Genomic DNA, 15938 nt, shown 5'->3' with positions numbered 1-15938 from the left:
AAAAAAAAAGTTTTTATGTCATAAAATTTGGGTCAGGGACCAAAGATATGCACCATTAAGCACTGCAAAATGGGAATTTACCTGCTTTTAAAGCCCTGGATCTTTCAGTCCTCCACCTCAGCTAAGTGTTCCTACCCAAACAAGGACCCAATCTTTGTCATTCTCCTGCATCCACAAGTCACTTCAAGTTCTGAGCAGAAAACCAAAATGCAGACTTCAGGCACACTGGCGAGTCAAGACAAGTGTGTAGCACTGGCCCCAAGGCCTTAAGAAGAAATTAGCCCAGAACCGTACAGCTACTATTCCCTTCGAACCCGGAAAGCAGACACCAGGGAGAGGAGGGACTAGGTCTGCTCGCTTGTCCCAGGCCTCCGTGGCTGTACACCTTGCGAAGAGAGGAGGAACCAGCTCCTCGGCGGCCCCGCCGTCCACAGCACTCACGTCTTTGCGGAGACGGTGAGATACTACTGGGGTACGAAGACCTTGGCTGCTTCACTTTTAAGTAACGACTTCGCCGACCCTTTAGGTCAGGGTCACCTGATCGGGGAGCTCCGTTGCCAGGACTCCTCAGAGCGAATCCCGCCAGTCAGGTTTCTCCTTTTGATCCCCTTCCCTGCCGTCCCGCAACTCTCCCCTCAGACCGCGCCGCACGCACCCCACTCCCCACCCCGAAACTACTCTCAACACTTCCTTCCGGGCCCGCGCAGCCCGGAGAGCTCAGTATCCGGAGCGGCGGCGGCGCTCGCGGGGATCCAGCGCAGCCACCCTGCCCCTCGGAAAAGAAAGGCGGCGCGCGGACTAGCTCACCACGCCCCGCGCCCCGCCCCGGCCCGGCCCGGCCCGGCCCGGCCCGGAGCTCTCTCTGTTCGGTCACCCGGGCTTCGGCGCCGGCAAGTGCAGGCGGAGAAGGACGGGGGCCGAGTCGCGTGCGCGCAGGGCCTCTCTCGCCGCCGCTTTCTCCACGCTCGGGGCCCACGAGGCCGCGTTTCTGCCCCGAACAATGGGCTTCGGTGCGCCGGGCGCTCGGGCCGCCCTGCTCCTGGGGGTGCTCCAGGTGCTGGCGCTCGCGAGGGCCGCCCAGCTGCTGGGTGAGTCTCGGGTCCCGGGCGAAGTTGGGCTCTCGAGTGGAAAGACCTGCGCGGCCCACGCGGAGGAGCCGGGACCGGGTTGGGGAAACTGAGGCTCCGGCTGGCCTTCCCTTGACCCCGGGCCCTCCCGGACGAGCCGGGCTCTTCCCAGGGTGTCTGGAAGCGGCAGTCGCAGGCCGGGAGGGGTAGGTGTAACCTGTTATTAGCCCTGGACTGGCCGTCCGGAGGGCGAAAATCGGTTTTGTGGCCCTGAAGTTCGTGTTTGTTGCGGGTTAGAGTTTATCTAAGGTTTCCATTGGTAAACAGGACGAGTTGGGTTGAAAAATATGTCTACCGATTCCCAGCAGAATCATGTCTACCAGTTAGTTGGAGAATCTTTCAAGCATCGTCTACTTGGGTAATGTCCGAAAGGGTAACAGTCAGAAGGGCCCTCAGACGACTCAAGTTAGACTTCGGGGCCCGGGAGGTTGGTGGGAGCCTTCGGTGAGCGCGCCCGCTCGCCCCACGGGGGCGAGGCTGAGGGTGAGTCAGCCTGAACATCTCGGCTGCCCGGGCGTCAGGAGCCCCAGGCTTGTCAGTAAGGTCCTGACAAAATGACGTTGACATTTCGCTCCCGTTTAGGGGATTTTTGTTGCCCTTTAGGGCTTTGGCCCGTTAGAGACTTTGAAAAAAACTTTTGGGCTGAGTCCAGGAAGTTGGGCTTTGCTGTGTAAATTCTTAGATACGGTATTTCCCTTTGTCAAGTACTAGAGAAATCGAAGCATCTGGTAATGATCAAATAAACTAAATTGCTTTAAGTGAACGAAGGTTTGCATGGTTTTAAATTCTACTTATCCTCTGTATATTTAGCCTTAGATTAGTTTTACCCAGCAATTGATAATGAGATCGATTTGCATAGTCAGGACGATTTGGGCACAACACCTGGCTTGTGCTGGAATAATGTAGGTGTACTGTTTTGCTGAACTTTGTGTTGGTTTGTTTGCTGAATTAATTGTACGTGTAACAGATTGACTTTGTAGACCTACTTTGGAGATAATTTAAGAAAAGAAGGATCAGTAAAATGTCTACTACTTTGGTGCAAATTTTATTCTAATTGTGGGAGAAGGTCTTCATTTTTAAAAATCATTTGCTTTGTGTGTTAAAGTAAACCTTTGTGTTGTTTTTCTATTGAATTACTGATTAAAGAAAGTAGGTGTGCCCTTGATTTCTTTGCCCTCATAACATACTTTTTGTGTGCCCTATTTTTCACACTCACTGTGCTATTCATTAATTTACCCTTTGAGGTTGATGCTGTTTGGAAAAGTTGAGATTTTCTACTCTAGGAGAACCCTGATTTCATGAATTCATATATCCAAAGTGAGCTGGAATTCATTTCTGCAGACTGTTACCTTGAAAGTAGATGAAAAGAAGGTTCAAAAAAGACTTCTCAAAAAAATGAGTAACCGTTTTAGTCTTTATAAATGTATAATTGGTATAAAGTGATTTTACAAGGTACATATAGTGATTTTATAACTTTATGAGGTATACTGATTTTTAACACACTAATAGCTTAATGTTTGCCGGACACATTTTCTGTGCATCCCATCCTATGTCAATGGAGGCCCATAAATCATCCCCTTGAATCCTTACAGTATTATCCCCATTTTATAGGTAGGTAAGCAGAGGCTTAGAGATAAGCAGATTTAAAGTAAAACAACTAATACATATTTGAGCTCAGATCAGAAACCAAACTCTTTAACCATGTCACCACTAAGCCACTTGAGGTGATGTTGGCTCTTAAAATAGGTGATGCTTTTAATTCCACAATACTGCCATTGTCTAGAATATTATGGGAAAAGATAAAAACATCATTGAAATTCTGCTTTTAAAATATTATTCATTCTACTGCATAATTTTATAAATATCCTCAGCTGAAGGCAGGGGAGACTGTGAACAAATCACCAAACAGGATAGATCATGATAATCCAGTGAAGGGCATTAGTAGAAGGGAAGGGAAGTCATTTTCATGGCAAATAGTGACAGAACTCACCTTTAGCAAGCTTGGGGAGAGAAGGGATTTTTTTTACTATTACCACTGAAAAGTCTAAGGCTTGAGGTGGCTTAGAAACCGGTGTATTCAAGGGTTGGAGTAGGTTGTCATGAAATCAAACCAGCAATAGTAAAAATAGCAGGAGGACAAAAACAAGAGGTTTATGCAGCAGGCCAGGCAAAAACATGACAGTGGTAAATGGAGATACGAATTTAGGTGCTGAGACCAATCACTTACTAATGGACTATACATGGAGCAAGAAGAGGGGAACAATCAAAGGATGACCTCTTGGTGTAGAGGTTCAGCAGCTGGTAATGCAATTACTGGGAAGAGTAAATTTAAGAAGAAAATCAGCAGTTCTGTTTTGGCACTCATGTGCAGGCTTTGGAATCAGCCACCCTTCTGCAAATTCGGACTCTGCCACTTAACTAGGTGGGTGGCCTTCTGTGTTCCTGTCACTGCAAAGTAGTACTCCTGTCTTAGAATGTTAGGTAGGGTTAGATGAGCTAATACAGGCAACATGCTCCCCACAAGGCCCACAACACTTTAAATATTGATGATTATTTGATAACCTGCTACTAAATACATTTACGTAGTCTACGGATCTTGCCCTTTTTCAAGTTTAATCTTACACTGTATCCTTTTATGATAAATGAATTTTAATCCCATCGAGAGGAAGATATTTGTCTGAGGAAGATAGTTGAACAAGAGGTAAAGACTTCTCCACATTGTTCTTGCATACTTTCTCTGATGTTGTTTTGTTTTTAAGTGGGAAAGGGTTCATCTGTGTAAAAAGTACACAATAATACACTTGCTCTTTTCCCTTGGTGGTATATGTACTTAATCTTCCATTACACAAAGATTCAAAGTGAATGAGCCACTCTGAAAAGTTGCTTAACTGGGAAATAAATTTAAAATTTTTCTAAATGTTAAGGTTAAAATTAGTTTAAAAATCAAAAAATCATACTGAGAAGACTTACAATAAAAGATGAAAAGCTACCCATTTCATTTCTCCATAGCCTTGGGGTATTATGAAGACCTACAGGCACCGAGAGTAGAAATGGCCCTGCTGAGATGGGTCACTCCATGCAGAAGGTGGGGGGGTATCAGTAACAGAAATCAGTGCATCTCATTACCTCTTTGCCTTCATGTGTATGAATGAACTCTGGCAAAGCTATTTGACTGGCACATTGTAAGTAGTCTTGTGTTTGTTGCATAGCTAGATGTCCTCTGTCTTTCAAGATCCAATAGTACAATTTCAAATTTGCTGATAGCTTCAAGGTATGTTTCATAGCAACCATGATAAAAGTAGAACTTCCTGTGGAATAATATACCCCCCCCACACCACCGCAGGGCAGAAAGGAATATGTTACCAGTGTTCTTAGTTTAATATTAAATGTTCTTTCATAACAGGATCTCTCTCTTTTTTTTTTTTAATAGAATCTCCAAATACAGAGATTCCTGTGCCTCTGCACAGCTCCAGTAGTAACCTATCAGGTGAGTTTTATAAGATCTAAGAAATGGATTTTCCTCTGTTTAGAGTACCTGAAGTGTTAACAGCCAGGGAAGGACATGTAAGCTAGTGTACTGACCTGTCTTTTAACCATGAGTTACTCATTTACAAATCACTATACTCTACCTGTCCATTGCAGGTATTAATAATGATAGTTTGCTGGATTAGTGGTCTCTGTCTAGCAAAGCTGTGAGTAACTTTTAAAATAAAAGCATATTAGGCTGGGGATTTAGCTCAGTGGTTCTGCCGCCTGTCTTGCAAGCACAAGGACCCGAGTTCAATCCCTGGTTCCAAAAAAATAAAAAATAATAAATAAAAGCATATTGGAATTTTATACTGAGTTTTGAAGCATATTTTAGATGTGAAGATTTTATATTCTACCTATGGATATGAAATATGAGTATGTAAGTCTGCAGGTCTTGCTAATGAAACAAGTCATTCTAAACTGGTCAGCCATCATCACTATGCTTTGGCTGACTCAAGGGACGTGGCTTACATGTCCACCGACAGACTTCAACCTGGCATCTTGTTTCTCTTTTGAAACAATTGTTTAGACCCTTTCTCTGTCCTTCAGTGTGAGGCAAATGGAATCCTTGGGACTCTTGTGTTCAGTAGTATGGAAAGATGCAGGAACCAGGCAGACATCAGTGTCAGTAGTAAACCAACAAAGTATGTTTCTCATAAGCAGTGGTTAGGATATTTTCTCGTTACCCTTATTTTTCATAGTTGATTAAGTTGTAAACCAGAAAAAGTTACACATGTCCTTTCAGTAGACCCATTTTCTCTACTTCATCAAATACTCATTGGGTATCTCTAACACACTGGTATGTTCCAAGCACTAGGGATACATAACGGGCCAGTCCATGACTCTTTGGAGTTTTTCTTTGTTTTGTAATTGTAGTAAACAAAACATAAATTTTATTGTTTTTAACAATTTTTTACTTTACACTTTATGATTTTAAGTTTTAGTTCTGCAGTTCAATGGCATTAAGTTCACTCACATTATTGTGTGCCTTCGTTGAATTTTCTTTCTTGTGGGCATTCTAGTGTTCCACGCACCTCATGTTCTGTTTCCCTCTTTGGTCTGCCTTTCATACTGGTATCTGGTAGAACAGTCAGGATATGCTGTTATTCTAGTTTTAGAAATTCTGAAAACACAGGTCTTTTTTTGGGGGGCGGGGGTTGGTACTAGGGATCAAACTCAGGAACTTACAAGGCAGGCAGCGGAACCACTGAGCTAAATCCCTGGCCCTAGTTTTAGTAATTCTATGGAACAAATTTTGTGTGGGAGAAAAAGGACTAATCTCAAATAGAATAGTAATTGTTGGATGTTTATGAGAGGGTTTTTTAAAAGATACTTTATTAGAGTGTTAGGTCTTTTCCTGTTGGCCTTTATTGAATCTGATTCTTCACTACTGAAGTTTTAACTTTAGATAAACCAAGAAGATAGAAAAAAAGTAGAGATGACTTTATCAATAATAACATTAACAACAACCACCATTTATCAAATGGCTCCAGTTTACAAAACATTTTTAAAATAGTGCTGAAGTGGCTATCATCACCATTTTACACTTGAGTAAATTGAAACTCAGGATGGTTAAGATCACGTGGCAGTAAGTGCTACATTCAGGATTTGAAACTGAGCATCATGGATTTTATTTATTTATTTATTTATTTATTTATTTATTTTTGGTACCAGGGATCAAACTCAGGACCTTGCCCTTGAGAGGCAGGTGTGGTGCCACTGAGCTAAATCCCCAGCCCATGTCATGGATTTTAAAATGTGGGATCTTTCATCACGTGCTGAAACTGTGGTGTGCCCTTGTTTTTAAAAATGCTTTTTTCTGAACAAATAGCACTGTTGACATCAACTGTGAATGATTATTAAAAATCAGGGCAGTGCTTTGAGGGCAGCTCCAGAGTCTATGGGATGATATCAAATGTTCCTTCTAGAAAAGAAAAATTTGTTGAGAAAAAAAGCATTGCACCAATTTTTTTTCAGAAAGAGATAAGCTAATACAACTATTAAAAATGACTTTTGGTCAGTGTGTAACAACACTTCTCATAACCATTATGTCATTCTTACATCTCTTTTGAAAACTCATATGAAGTATGATAACTTTGTGTATTATTGGACATGAAGCTTAAGTTTTTTGTTTTATAGTAATAGAGACCCTTCTAATTATTGACATATTTTAGATATACCATTTACCAGTTTATTTGGTGCTATTTAGTACAGTTTATTTGGAACCACTACCAGTAGGAAGATTATTTGGCAAATTCCGTTAAGACCGTGTTCCAGGAAAAAAATATATGTTGGAAAAAGTGAGGACTGCTCATACTACCTAGAATACTAGGTATCTGTCACTTATAGAGTGTACTACTTTGGATTCAATTAATCTTTTTCTCTTTGTTTTGGTCTCCTAAATTCAGAGAGAGTAGAATCTATAACTTATCCTAATGCCTAATACTACACTATATAATAAAAACAATAAGGTGAGTGTTTAAATTTCTCTAAAAATTTCAGGAAAACTCATTGCTATAGTGCCATTAATTCCCTTCAAAATATTCTCCTTCACTTTAGACACACTGATCCTATCATTCTTGGTACTTTCTAAAGCAGTTCTGGAAATCCTGTTTCACAAGTGTCTTTAGTTGCACTTTTTTGGTTGCCTTCAGGACCTGAATCAATTGAAAACATTTACCTTTCATGGTCAGTTTGACTTTGAGGATGAGCCAGAAATCACATGGTGCCAGATCTGGTGGATAAGGACACACTATGATGTTTATGAGTCTACCTTTCTGTTGGATGACACTAGGTAGCAGAATTGATATTTTTTTATCACACCTTGTAAGGATACAAAAGACTTCCAGAACTGCTTCAGAAAGTGGCAAGAATGGTGAGATATGTATGTTGGAAGCAAGGGGGAGTATTTTGAGGGAGATGAATGGAAATGTGTAATGAACTGTAATAAATTTTTAAAATTTAAATGTCACTGTATTTTGATCACACCTCATCTGGTATATAGTAGGTACAAAAATATGAATATTTCAGTTGGTTGAAGTGAATTTTGGAATCAAATATATCTTTTATAATTGCTCAAGCCACTGCTATATATATTTTACATATAGGTACTGGTCCATGCAACTACCTAGCTGTTTTTTTTTTTTTTTGGAATGGAGGTTACTTCCAAAGTACTGAATTGTATGTGGCAGTTCAACTTTTTTATTGAGGACAACCATACTTTTTGACATGCTTGTCTACAGAGACTTGTTTGATGCCCATTCAGCATATAGAGAAAATAATTTCCCCCATATATATAGTAATAGGATTTATTTTTAAGGATCTATGGATGGATAAGTTTATTCTTTATGGTACAAGGAAGGCATATGTCCAGATTCTTTTTCTTAATAGGTTTTGGGGCAAGGTTATAAGGAAATGTCACACAGTCCAGAAGTGAGAACAGATCTTGGTAGCCAGAGCAACAGTTCAGTATCATTCAGGATACAGCCTTGTCCCTTATTACTTAGTATTGACACTTCCCCAAAAAAGAGAAGTCTGAGAAGGTTAGATTACCACCATCCAGCCTGAAGCTTTTGGCTGCAATAGAATGGTGAGTGGGGACGTAATTTGTACCAAGTTAGTTCCAAAGCAGTTCGCCTCTTAATCAGGTATGCCCCATCCATACATGATTGCCTCTGGTTTGGTAACCTGTCCTTGGCCCAGTCATTTGGACTCCTCTAGTAGGATTGGTTTTTATTCACAGACATGGCAGAGACCACAGCAATTCTGAACAGAGAGACCTTGCATGAACCCAGGGTACTGTAAAGGAGCGCAGTGGACATTTGGGAAAAGCTTACTCAGATAATAATGCATTCCATTTGAACACTTCCATTTGAAGTGGAAGGAATTTAACAGGTATATATTCCATATCCTATACTTCTATTTATTTTAGGTAAAATGTTTTATGTATAAAAGAAATAATTAGATAAAAACTTCCTGTGAAATTGCAAGCTACTTTTCAGATGGAAATCAGTTGTCCTGACAGGCTGCTTTTGATGCAAATGGTGTTCAGTAGCAAGACAGACAGACATAGATACAAGTATTCATACTGGTTTTCAACTAGAGATTTCACGTAGCAAAGAATTTCTCTAAATGTTGTGAAGAATTTGTTCAGACTCAACTGCTACAGTTCCTCAGAGACAGTTATGTACAATTCATGTTTTTGATATTGTATTTGAAAATTGGTAGTAATGTTTAATGCCATTAGATTTTTGTCTGAAGGAGTGTAGAGTGGGATAATCATACATTATTTTGTTCACTTACTCAGCTAACGGATGTTTATTTGGACTGATGACTCTGCTAGTGGCTGTTGTAGGCACAGGCATTTATTGGTAAATAAGATGAATGTCCACTCTCATGAAGTTTATAACCAGGTGGAGAGAGACTATAAGGAAGTAATACTAAAGATGGTATTGGATCATGGTTTTAAAAAGTAAATAGTTAATGGGTAATGTGGTAGAGAATGACTAGAGAAGGTATATTAGTCACTGTACTTGGACAGTAAAAAATTTGAGCTCAAACTCAAAATACCCATCCAGCCATCCCTTCCTTTCACCTGCAATACCCACTCCATCAGCACAACACTGCTTTTCATGTCCACTACTCCCACCTTGTCTATCAGCTGTCTGGACTCACTTAACAGGCTCCTAATTCCAGCCCTCACAGTCACACTTTAAATAGGAGAGGTTTATTTTGGCTTACAGTTTTACAGGGTCTGTAGTATGCTCCAAGGCAAGAATGGCATGGTAGAGGGCCTAGCAGAGGAAAGTTGCTCAACTTGTAGCAGCCAGGAAACACAGCAGGAAGACACGGAGAGATATACTCTACAAGGGCATACCCCCAGTGATCTACCTCTCCCAATCAGGCCTCACCTCCTAACAGGATATTCATTTATTAACTCACCAAGGATTAATTTGCTGCTGAGTGTAGTACCACCACCGTGGTCTGATTACCTTCCAAAAGCCCCATTTCTGAACACAATTTGTGGGGACCTTTTAGATCTAAATCATGACATAAGTTCTGTCTAGAATTGATTGGTCAGGAAAGAAGTCAAAGGTGGGATCATTTGTGCTAGACCTGTAGGACAGGAGAGAGTCAGGTGTGCCAATACCAGAGAGAACAGTATTCCAGGCAGAATGAATAGTTGATATGAATCCTCTGAAGCAGGAGTGATTCTCTTGTATCCAGGGAATGTAAGCAAGTAACTATGGCTGGCATATGGAGGTGGGCCTACGCTTCATTCAGTTATGTTCTTACATATAGGAAATTAGAAAAAATACTTAAGATATAAGAATTATATTTTAGATATCAAAAACATAGACCAGAAATACAGATTCTGGCAACTTAGTTAACTTTTCTGGGTCTTTTGTTCTTTGTGTGGACATTAGCTTTTCTTGCATTAAAATTCTGTAGTGATTCAAAATCACAGTACACTCCCAGGACCATAGGTATAATGATCAGTTGTGACTGTCTTGTTATTTTTTTTCCTGCAGCATCACTGTACCCTTAAGTTATAATTAGGAGCCGGAATTGCACCTGAAATGCTTCCAATTCAGGCCAAGAACTGGTGTTGTATTTTATTGTGGCATGAATTGTAATAGAGGACATTTAATATTTTAAACATTTAGTCATTTTAAGGATTAAAGAGATAGGGCTGAGTGACTGGCCTATTGTATGAGTTCTGAGAAAACCCAGGAAATTATGAATGTGGTTTTGGGATAGTGGGAGCAGAGAGAGGTTGTGATGAATGGGGCTTAGGAGAGATAAACAGGAGGGAAGCACACACATTGAGAAAGCGTGCAAAAATCCCAGAATCTAAGGACAAGGCTGCAACAGAACTAAGAGAAAAATGAAAAGTTTAGGGCATTTTTATCCTTTTGTTTTTAAATCAGGAAAAACAGTAGGTGATGTACAAGATACAATTTAGGCCCCCAAAAAGTAAACCTAGGGCAGAAAAGTCACCTACCTAACTATTGGTTCCTCTTTGGATAATGCTGTGAAGGGTCTGCGCACAAATGGTGGGGTCTGAATACTAGTTTGATAGAAGGGGCTCATCTTGGATTGAATATACTTATTTTTTTATTGTCCTTTCTAACCTCTTTTTTTTTTTTTTGGTACTGGGGATCAAACTCAGGACCTTGCGCTTGCGAGGCAGGGGGCAGCACCACTGAGCTAAATCCCTGGCCCTGTTGTCCTTTCTTTTTTTCAATAAATGCTGCTTTTCTGCAGATAGCTGGCCTGCTCTCAAGTCTTAGGACTTCTTTTCAGACTAATACTGGTGACTTAATCTATTATTGTTGAGCAGTACATACAGATTTATGAAGAATAATTTTTCCAAGATGTGTAAGGTTCTTAGGAACAGACTTTGTGTGAGATACAATGAGGCCACGATTGGTACTGGATGCTTCATTTTGGTTGCCTGTATCTTTTTTCCTTCAGATAGGAAGCTTCTGATCCTATGGCTTACTGTTTACCTCTGTTTGCATTATGCCATCTCCAAATGCCTTCTTGACCAGAAGGGAAATCATCTCTTTCAGGGCCAATGCTGACTTCAATCACCACCATGTACCAGCACCCAGGAGCTGGTGTGCACTTCTGTTTAAACAGTAAAGGATAAACCAGTAATCTGGGAGGAGGAAATCTGTAGTTTGGAGTGCTGCCCCAACGTTAGCTGCAAGATAGTCCGGTATGTCATGGTCAGAGTAAATCACCTGCACCCAGGCCTTTACCTTCACAGTTTACGGAGAACAGGGCTTACGTGGTAAAGGAAGAGTGGCCATAATTAGATTCTGTAGCAGCTTGGATTTTTCTCTTCTGACACAGTCCTGATGGTGGGAGCGATATAGAGAAGGCAGCGGACAGAGTGACTCAAAGTGGGAGTGGACCTTGCCTCCGTCCAGGGCCTGCTGTGTCAGGCAGTCTTACTGCTGAGGAGGGTTAATGCTGGTGGGCTTCCTTGGAAGATGCTTGGGTTGTTTATGTTGTGTGGCTCCTTTGGCAGGCCAGGAGCTTCTGTGCAGTGTGCTGACATGTAAAAGGGTAATAAAAGTGACAGGAAAGGTTGTTGTGAGGCTTTACTGGGGGAACACAGGGAGTGGCCCAAGTCTTGCAGAGAGTTTGGAGTGATTGTAATGCAACAGGAAGCACTGCAGGACTTTAAAGTCAATAATCCTATGATTTGATTAACATTTCAGAAAGTAAAGGCTGGAATTAGGGGCCTTTAAATCCAGATAGCTGATGGACAAGGTGGGGGTGGTGGACATGAAAAGCAGTGTTGTGCTGATGGAGTGGGTATTGCAGGTGAGAGGAAGGGATGGCTGGCTGGGTATTTTGAGTTTGAGCTCAAATGTTTTATTGTCTAAGTGGAAATCAGACATCTGGTGTATTAGTTACTTTTCTCTCATTGCTGAGACAAAATACTCAACACACGAAGTTAAAGGAGAAAGGGTTTATTTGGCTTATATATAGTTTGTAGAGGTTTCACTCCATAATTGGCTGGCTCCAAGGCAGGGTGGGAGAGGGGTAACAGTTCATGGCGACTGAAGACAGCAGAAGCAACAAGGGACCTCAATAGCATCTTTCTGCCACTTTTATCCAGACTACTAGGATTAGAGTAGGTAGCACTCATGTCCTTAATCCTAATCCCCTCGGGCCTAACCCTACCATGAATCAATCACATACTCTAGATTCAGCCACCTCCAAAATAGCCTGTGACCACATGAGGCTTTGGGGGAACATCTAGACACAAACCATAACACTTGCCCACTCCTTTTCTGAGGGCTCATTTTAGAGGGGGAAAAACTAAGAGAACAGCTGAGATCACAGTAGCCCAAAGGGGCAGAGTGGACAGAGCTACATCTGAAGTGTGAAAGCCTTGTGAGTTGAGGTGGAGAAAGTTAGGAGAATGGGGGTTAGAGAGTGATGAGAACCCTACTTGTATTATTCTTCCTCATCTTTGAGAACGATGGAGGTGTTGTGGAACATTGACAGTACCCGAATCAGGCTGTATTAGCTCCTCTGTGTGACCCAGTTAGTAAAGACCCAGATTCATGCAGGATAAACGGCTCTTTGAATCTTGGAAATTATCACCTCGTAGTTAGGTTATCTATCATTTTAATTTTTAGCATTGTAAAATTTACAACTGGAGAAAGTTTTAGAGTAATGTTTCTCAAATTTGGCAGTATATTAGAATTACCTGAAATATTAAAAATATAGCCTGGGCCCTAATTAAGATCAGTAAGAAATGTGAGTCAAGGGAAGGGTAGCATAAAAATGCACCCAGGGTAGCATTAAAATGTTCCAGTGTGTAATTAAAGATGAGAATCATTGACTAGAGAACGGCTGAAGGGGCTGCCTCATCCTAAGTGGCCTTTGCTTGAGGGTGTGTAATATATGGCTGCTATGTGAGAGTGGGGGACAGGATAGGAACTATAAAGTCATAACTGGTGAGGATATGCAGAAAATATAAGAGATAACTGTGGATCTGGCACAGTGCCTTATTCTTGTTTTTTCACTGGGTTTTGAAAACATGATGTGGTATCAGCTACTTCATGAAAGCCCCCCAAAATAAGACATAGCTATAGTCCAGAAAACTGATTTTTTTTCAGCAGAGTGGGAACAGAGTAATAGTACTAATACTAGAAATACAGTGTTTGTGATTTTCATTGTTTAAATTGAATAAAAATCCCATTAGTCGTCAAGAGTGTTAATAAGGACTAACTCTCCCAAAATGTAAAATTTCCTTGACGCTTCAGAACCAAAAGACTTAGTTATATGCAAAGCTACGGAGAATAGTCAAAAGGTCCATTCATAAGACTTTTATTCTATTTATATCAACGTAGTATATATATTCTTAAAACACTTGTTCTTGGTTAATTTGTGAAATTTTCCTAAGACATTAAACCTAACCATCTCAGTCTTATCTCATTCCTGTTAATTCTTCACAGTATAACAAAAAGAGAGACAGAGAAAATGCACATAGTAACCTTACAAATAATGAAATATGAGTCATTTATGCCTTTTTCCAGAGTAAAGTGGGTTAAAACTTTGTCTTAAGGAAAACTTGTGTTGCTTATGTCATAAAGGTGTGCATAATGATTTTGTATGTTTTATGTATACATATGAGGATTTTTTGTTTCGTTTTGTTTTGTTTTGTTTTTGGTACCGGGGATTGAACTTGGGTCCTTGTGCTTGCGCGGCAGGCAGCAAAACCACAGAGCTAAATCCCCGGCCCCATATCAGGACTTTTAAAAAAACAAAATCACGACTGTTATTGCACTTAAATACCAAGTCATCTTGTCACTGCTGTTTGAATTTTCATCAGCATAATCTACTGTAAACTTTCATTTTTTTTATTTTTATTTTTTTTGCAGTACTGAGGATTGAACCCAGAGAGCCCTGAATTATACCCTCAGCCTTTTTATTTTTAGTCAGTCTCACTAAATTTCCCAGGCTGCCCTCAAATTTGCCATCTTTCATCTCAACCTCCTAAATAGGTGGAATTATAGGCGTGTGCCACCATGCTCAGCTGCTTTAGACTTTTTTTTGGAGACGGAGTCTTGCTGTGTAGCTCAGGTTGGCTTTGAACTCACTATGTAGTTCAGGCTGGCCTCGAACTCGAGATCTTCCTACCTCACTCTCCGAGTGCTGTGACTACAGGCATGCGCCACTACTTAGACATTTCTTAAAAAGAAACAATACAAAATTTGGGGGAGTGAATTTTAAAAGTTGTAAAATGTGGCTCTCATCTCCTCACTTCCTCTTAAAGATAAATAGCTTATTCTCTATAACTGGTGAACAGTGTGTGGCTTCTAAATCCCTAAAACAGTGTTAGACTTGGATACAATCCAGTAGTGAAAAAAGATGGAATCCCTGCTTTCTGGAGATCATTTGGTTGTGGTCATGAGAAAGACATAAAGAAGGGTGGGCAGTAGTGTCACTGTGACATGTGTTTCCAGAATTTAGTGAGAAAACAAAAACAAGTCATTAACTTTGCTGGGCCCATGGGAATTTACCAGAAGAACAGATCCTTCAAGTGGAGACAAGAGAAGATAGGAGGATAAGGTGAAAAATGAAAGTCACTGTGGAATCTTTCATTTTTCCCTCTTCCAAAGACCAACTACTCTACCCCTGCTGTCTCTAAGTGGGTTGTGTAATATCAGAGAATTTATGACATCACATCTAATAAAGATGAACTCCGAGGGCCTCCTTAGGATTTTATTATGGAGAGACCACAAAATTTAGAAAAATATATCAGTAGGAAACCTCATCTTTGTCTTACTTGGATAATTTAAAAAAAAAATAGTCATTCTTCTCTGAGGTAGGGACTATAATGCCAAAGTTGGCCAAATTTGGGGTGTAGGAGAGGTGGTTCCCTCAAAGAGAATGGGAGCTCTTACAAAAACTGAGGAATAGAAGCTAGGCAGGGAAAAACAGCTGATGTTCTAGATAACCTGCCCTGTAGCCACAATCAGTAGAAAAGATTTTGCCTGACCAGAGAACGTGGCGAGTAGTTTGCACTTGCCAGTTTTGTTCCCTGTGGACACATGAGCCGTGGCAAAAATGTTGTATTGAATTGGAAGTGGATAATTTCCCAAGAATCTCAGAATGTCTTTTTCAGTTAGCTTTGAAAAGTAATTGTTCACCTGCTCTTCCTCAGACAAAGGTCTACTATCTCAAATCTCTAAAGAACTTAAAAAGATCAGACCTCCCAAATTTAAAGACCCAATCCAAAAATGGGCATCTGAAATGAACAGACATTTCTCAGATCAAAGAAGTAGAAATAGCAAATAAATACATGAAAAAATGTTCAACATCACTGGTCATTCGAGAGATGCAAATGAAAACAATGCTGAGATTCCACTTCACTCCAGAAAGAATGGCTGCTATCATGAAATCAACCAATAACAAATGCTGGTGGGGCTGTGGGGAAAGAGGAACCCTGCTCCACTGGTGGTGGTAGTGTAGACTGGTGCAAGCACTGTGGAAATCAGTATGGAGATACCTCAAAGAACTAGGACTGGAAGTCCCATTTGACCCCACTATTCCACTGCTGGGTATCTTCCCCAAAGAATTAAAAGAATCATACCACAGTGATATATGTGCACCCATGTTCGTAGCAGCGCAGTTTGTAATAGCTAAAACTTGGAAACAGCCCCAATGCCCATCAACTGGAGACTGGATAAAGAAAATGTGTTTTTTTAATAAAATGGAGTACTACTCAGCCATAAAAAATGAGAAATTAGA

General features: G+C 40.7%; 1 protein-coding gene across 1 annotated transcript in view; it reads left to right on the top strand.

The window, feature by feature from the left end:
• The first annotated feature begins 695 nt into the window (after window positions 1-695).
• Window positions 696-15938, top strand: part of Tmem123 (transmembrane protein 123) — a 49681-nt gene continuing 34438 nt past the window's right edge. Inside the window, exons 1-2 of the mRNA XM_021249030.2 lie at window positions 696-1088; window positions 4558-4614. Of these exons, the coding sequence (XP_021104689.2) occupies window positions 1001-1088; window positions 4558-4614 (145 nt within the window). The 5' untranslated portion in view covers window positions 696-1000. The remainder of the gene's footprint in view (window positions 1089-4557; window positions 4615-15938) is intronic.

The sequence above is a fragment of the Heterocephalus glaber genome, unplaced genomic scaffold (genome assembly GCF_053883595.1).
Source record: "Heterocephalus glaber isolate CG9 unplaced genomic scaffold, H.glaber_assembly_v1.0 deba00001429, whole genome shotgun sequence".
NCBI lineage: Eukaryota > Metazoa > Chordata > Mammalia > Rodentia > Bathyergidae > Heterocephalus > Heterocephalus glaber.
Note: the sequence above shows the minus strand (reverse complement) of the source record. Positions and strands in the feature narration are given on the sequence as shown.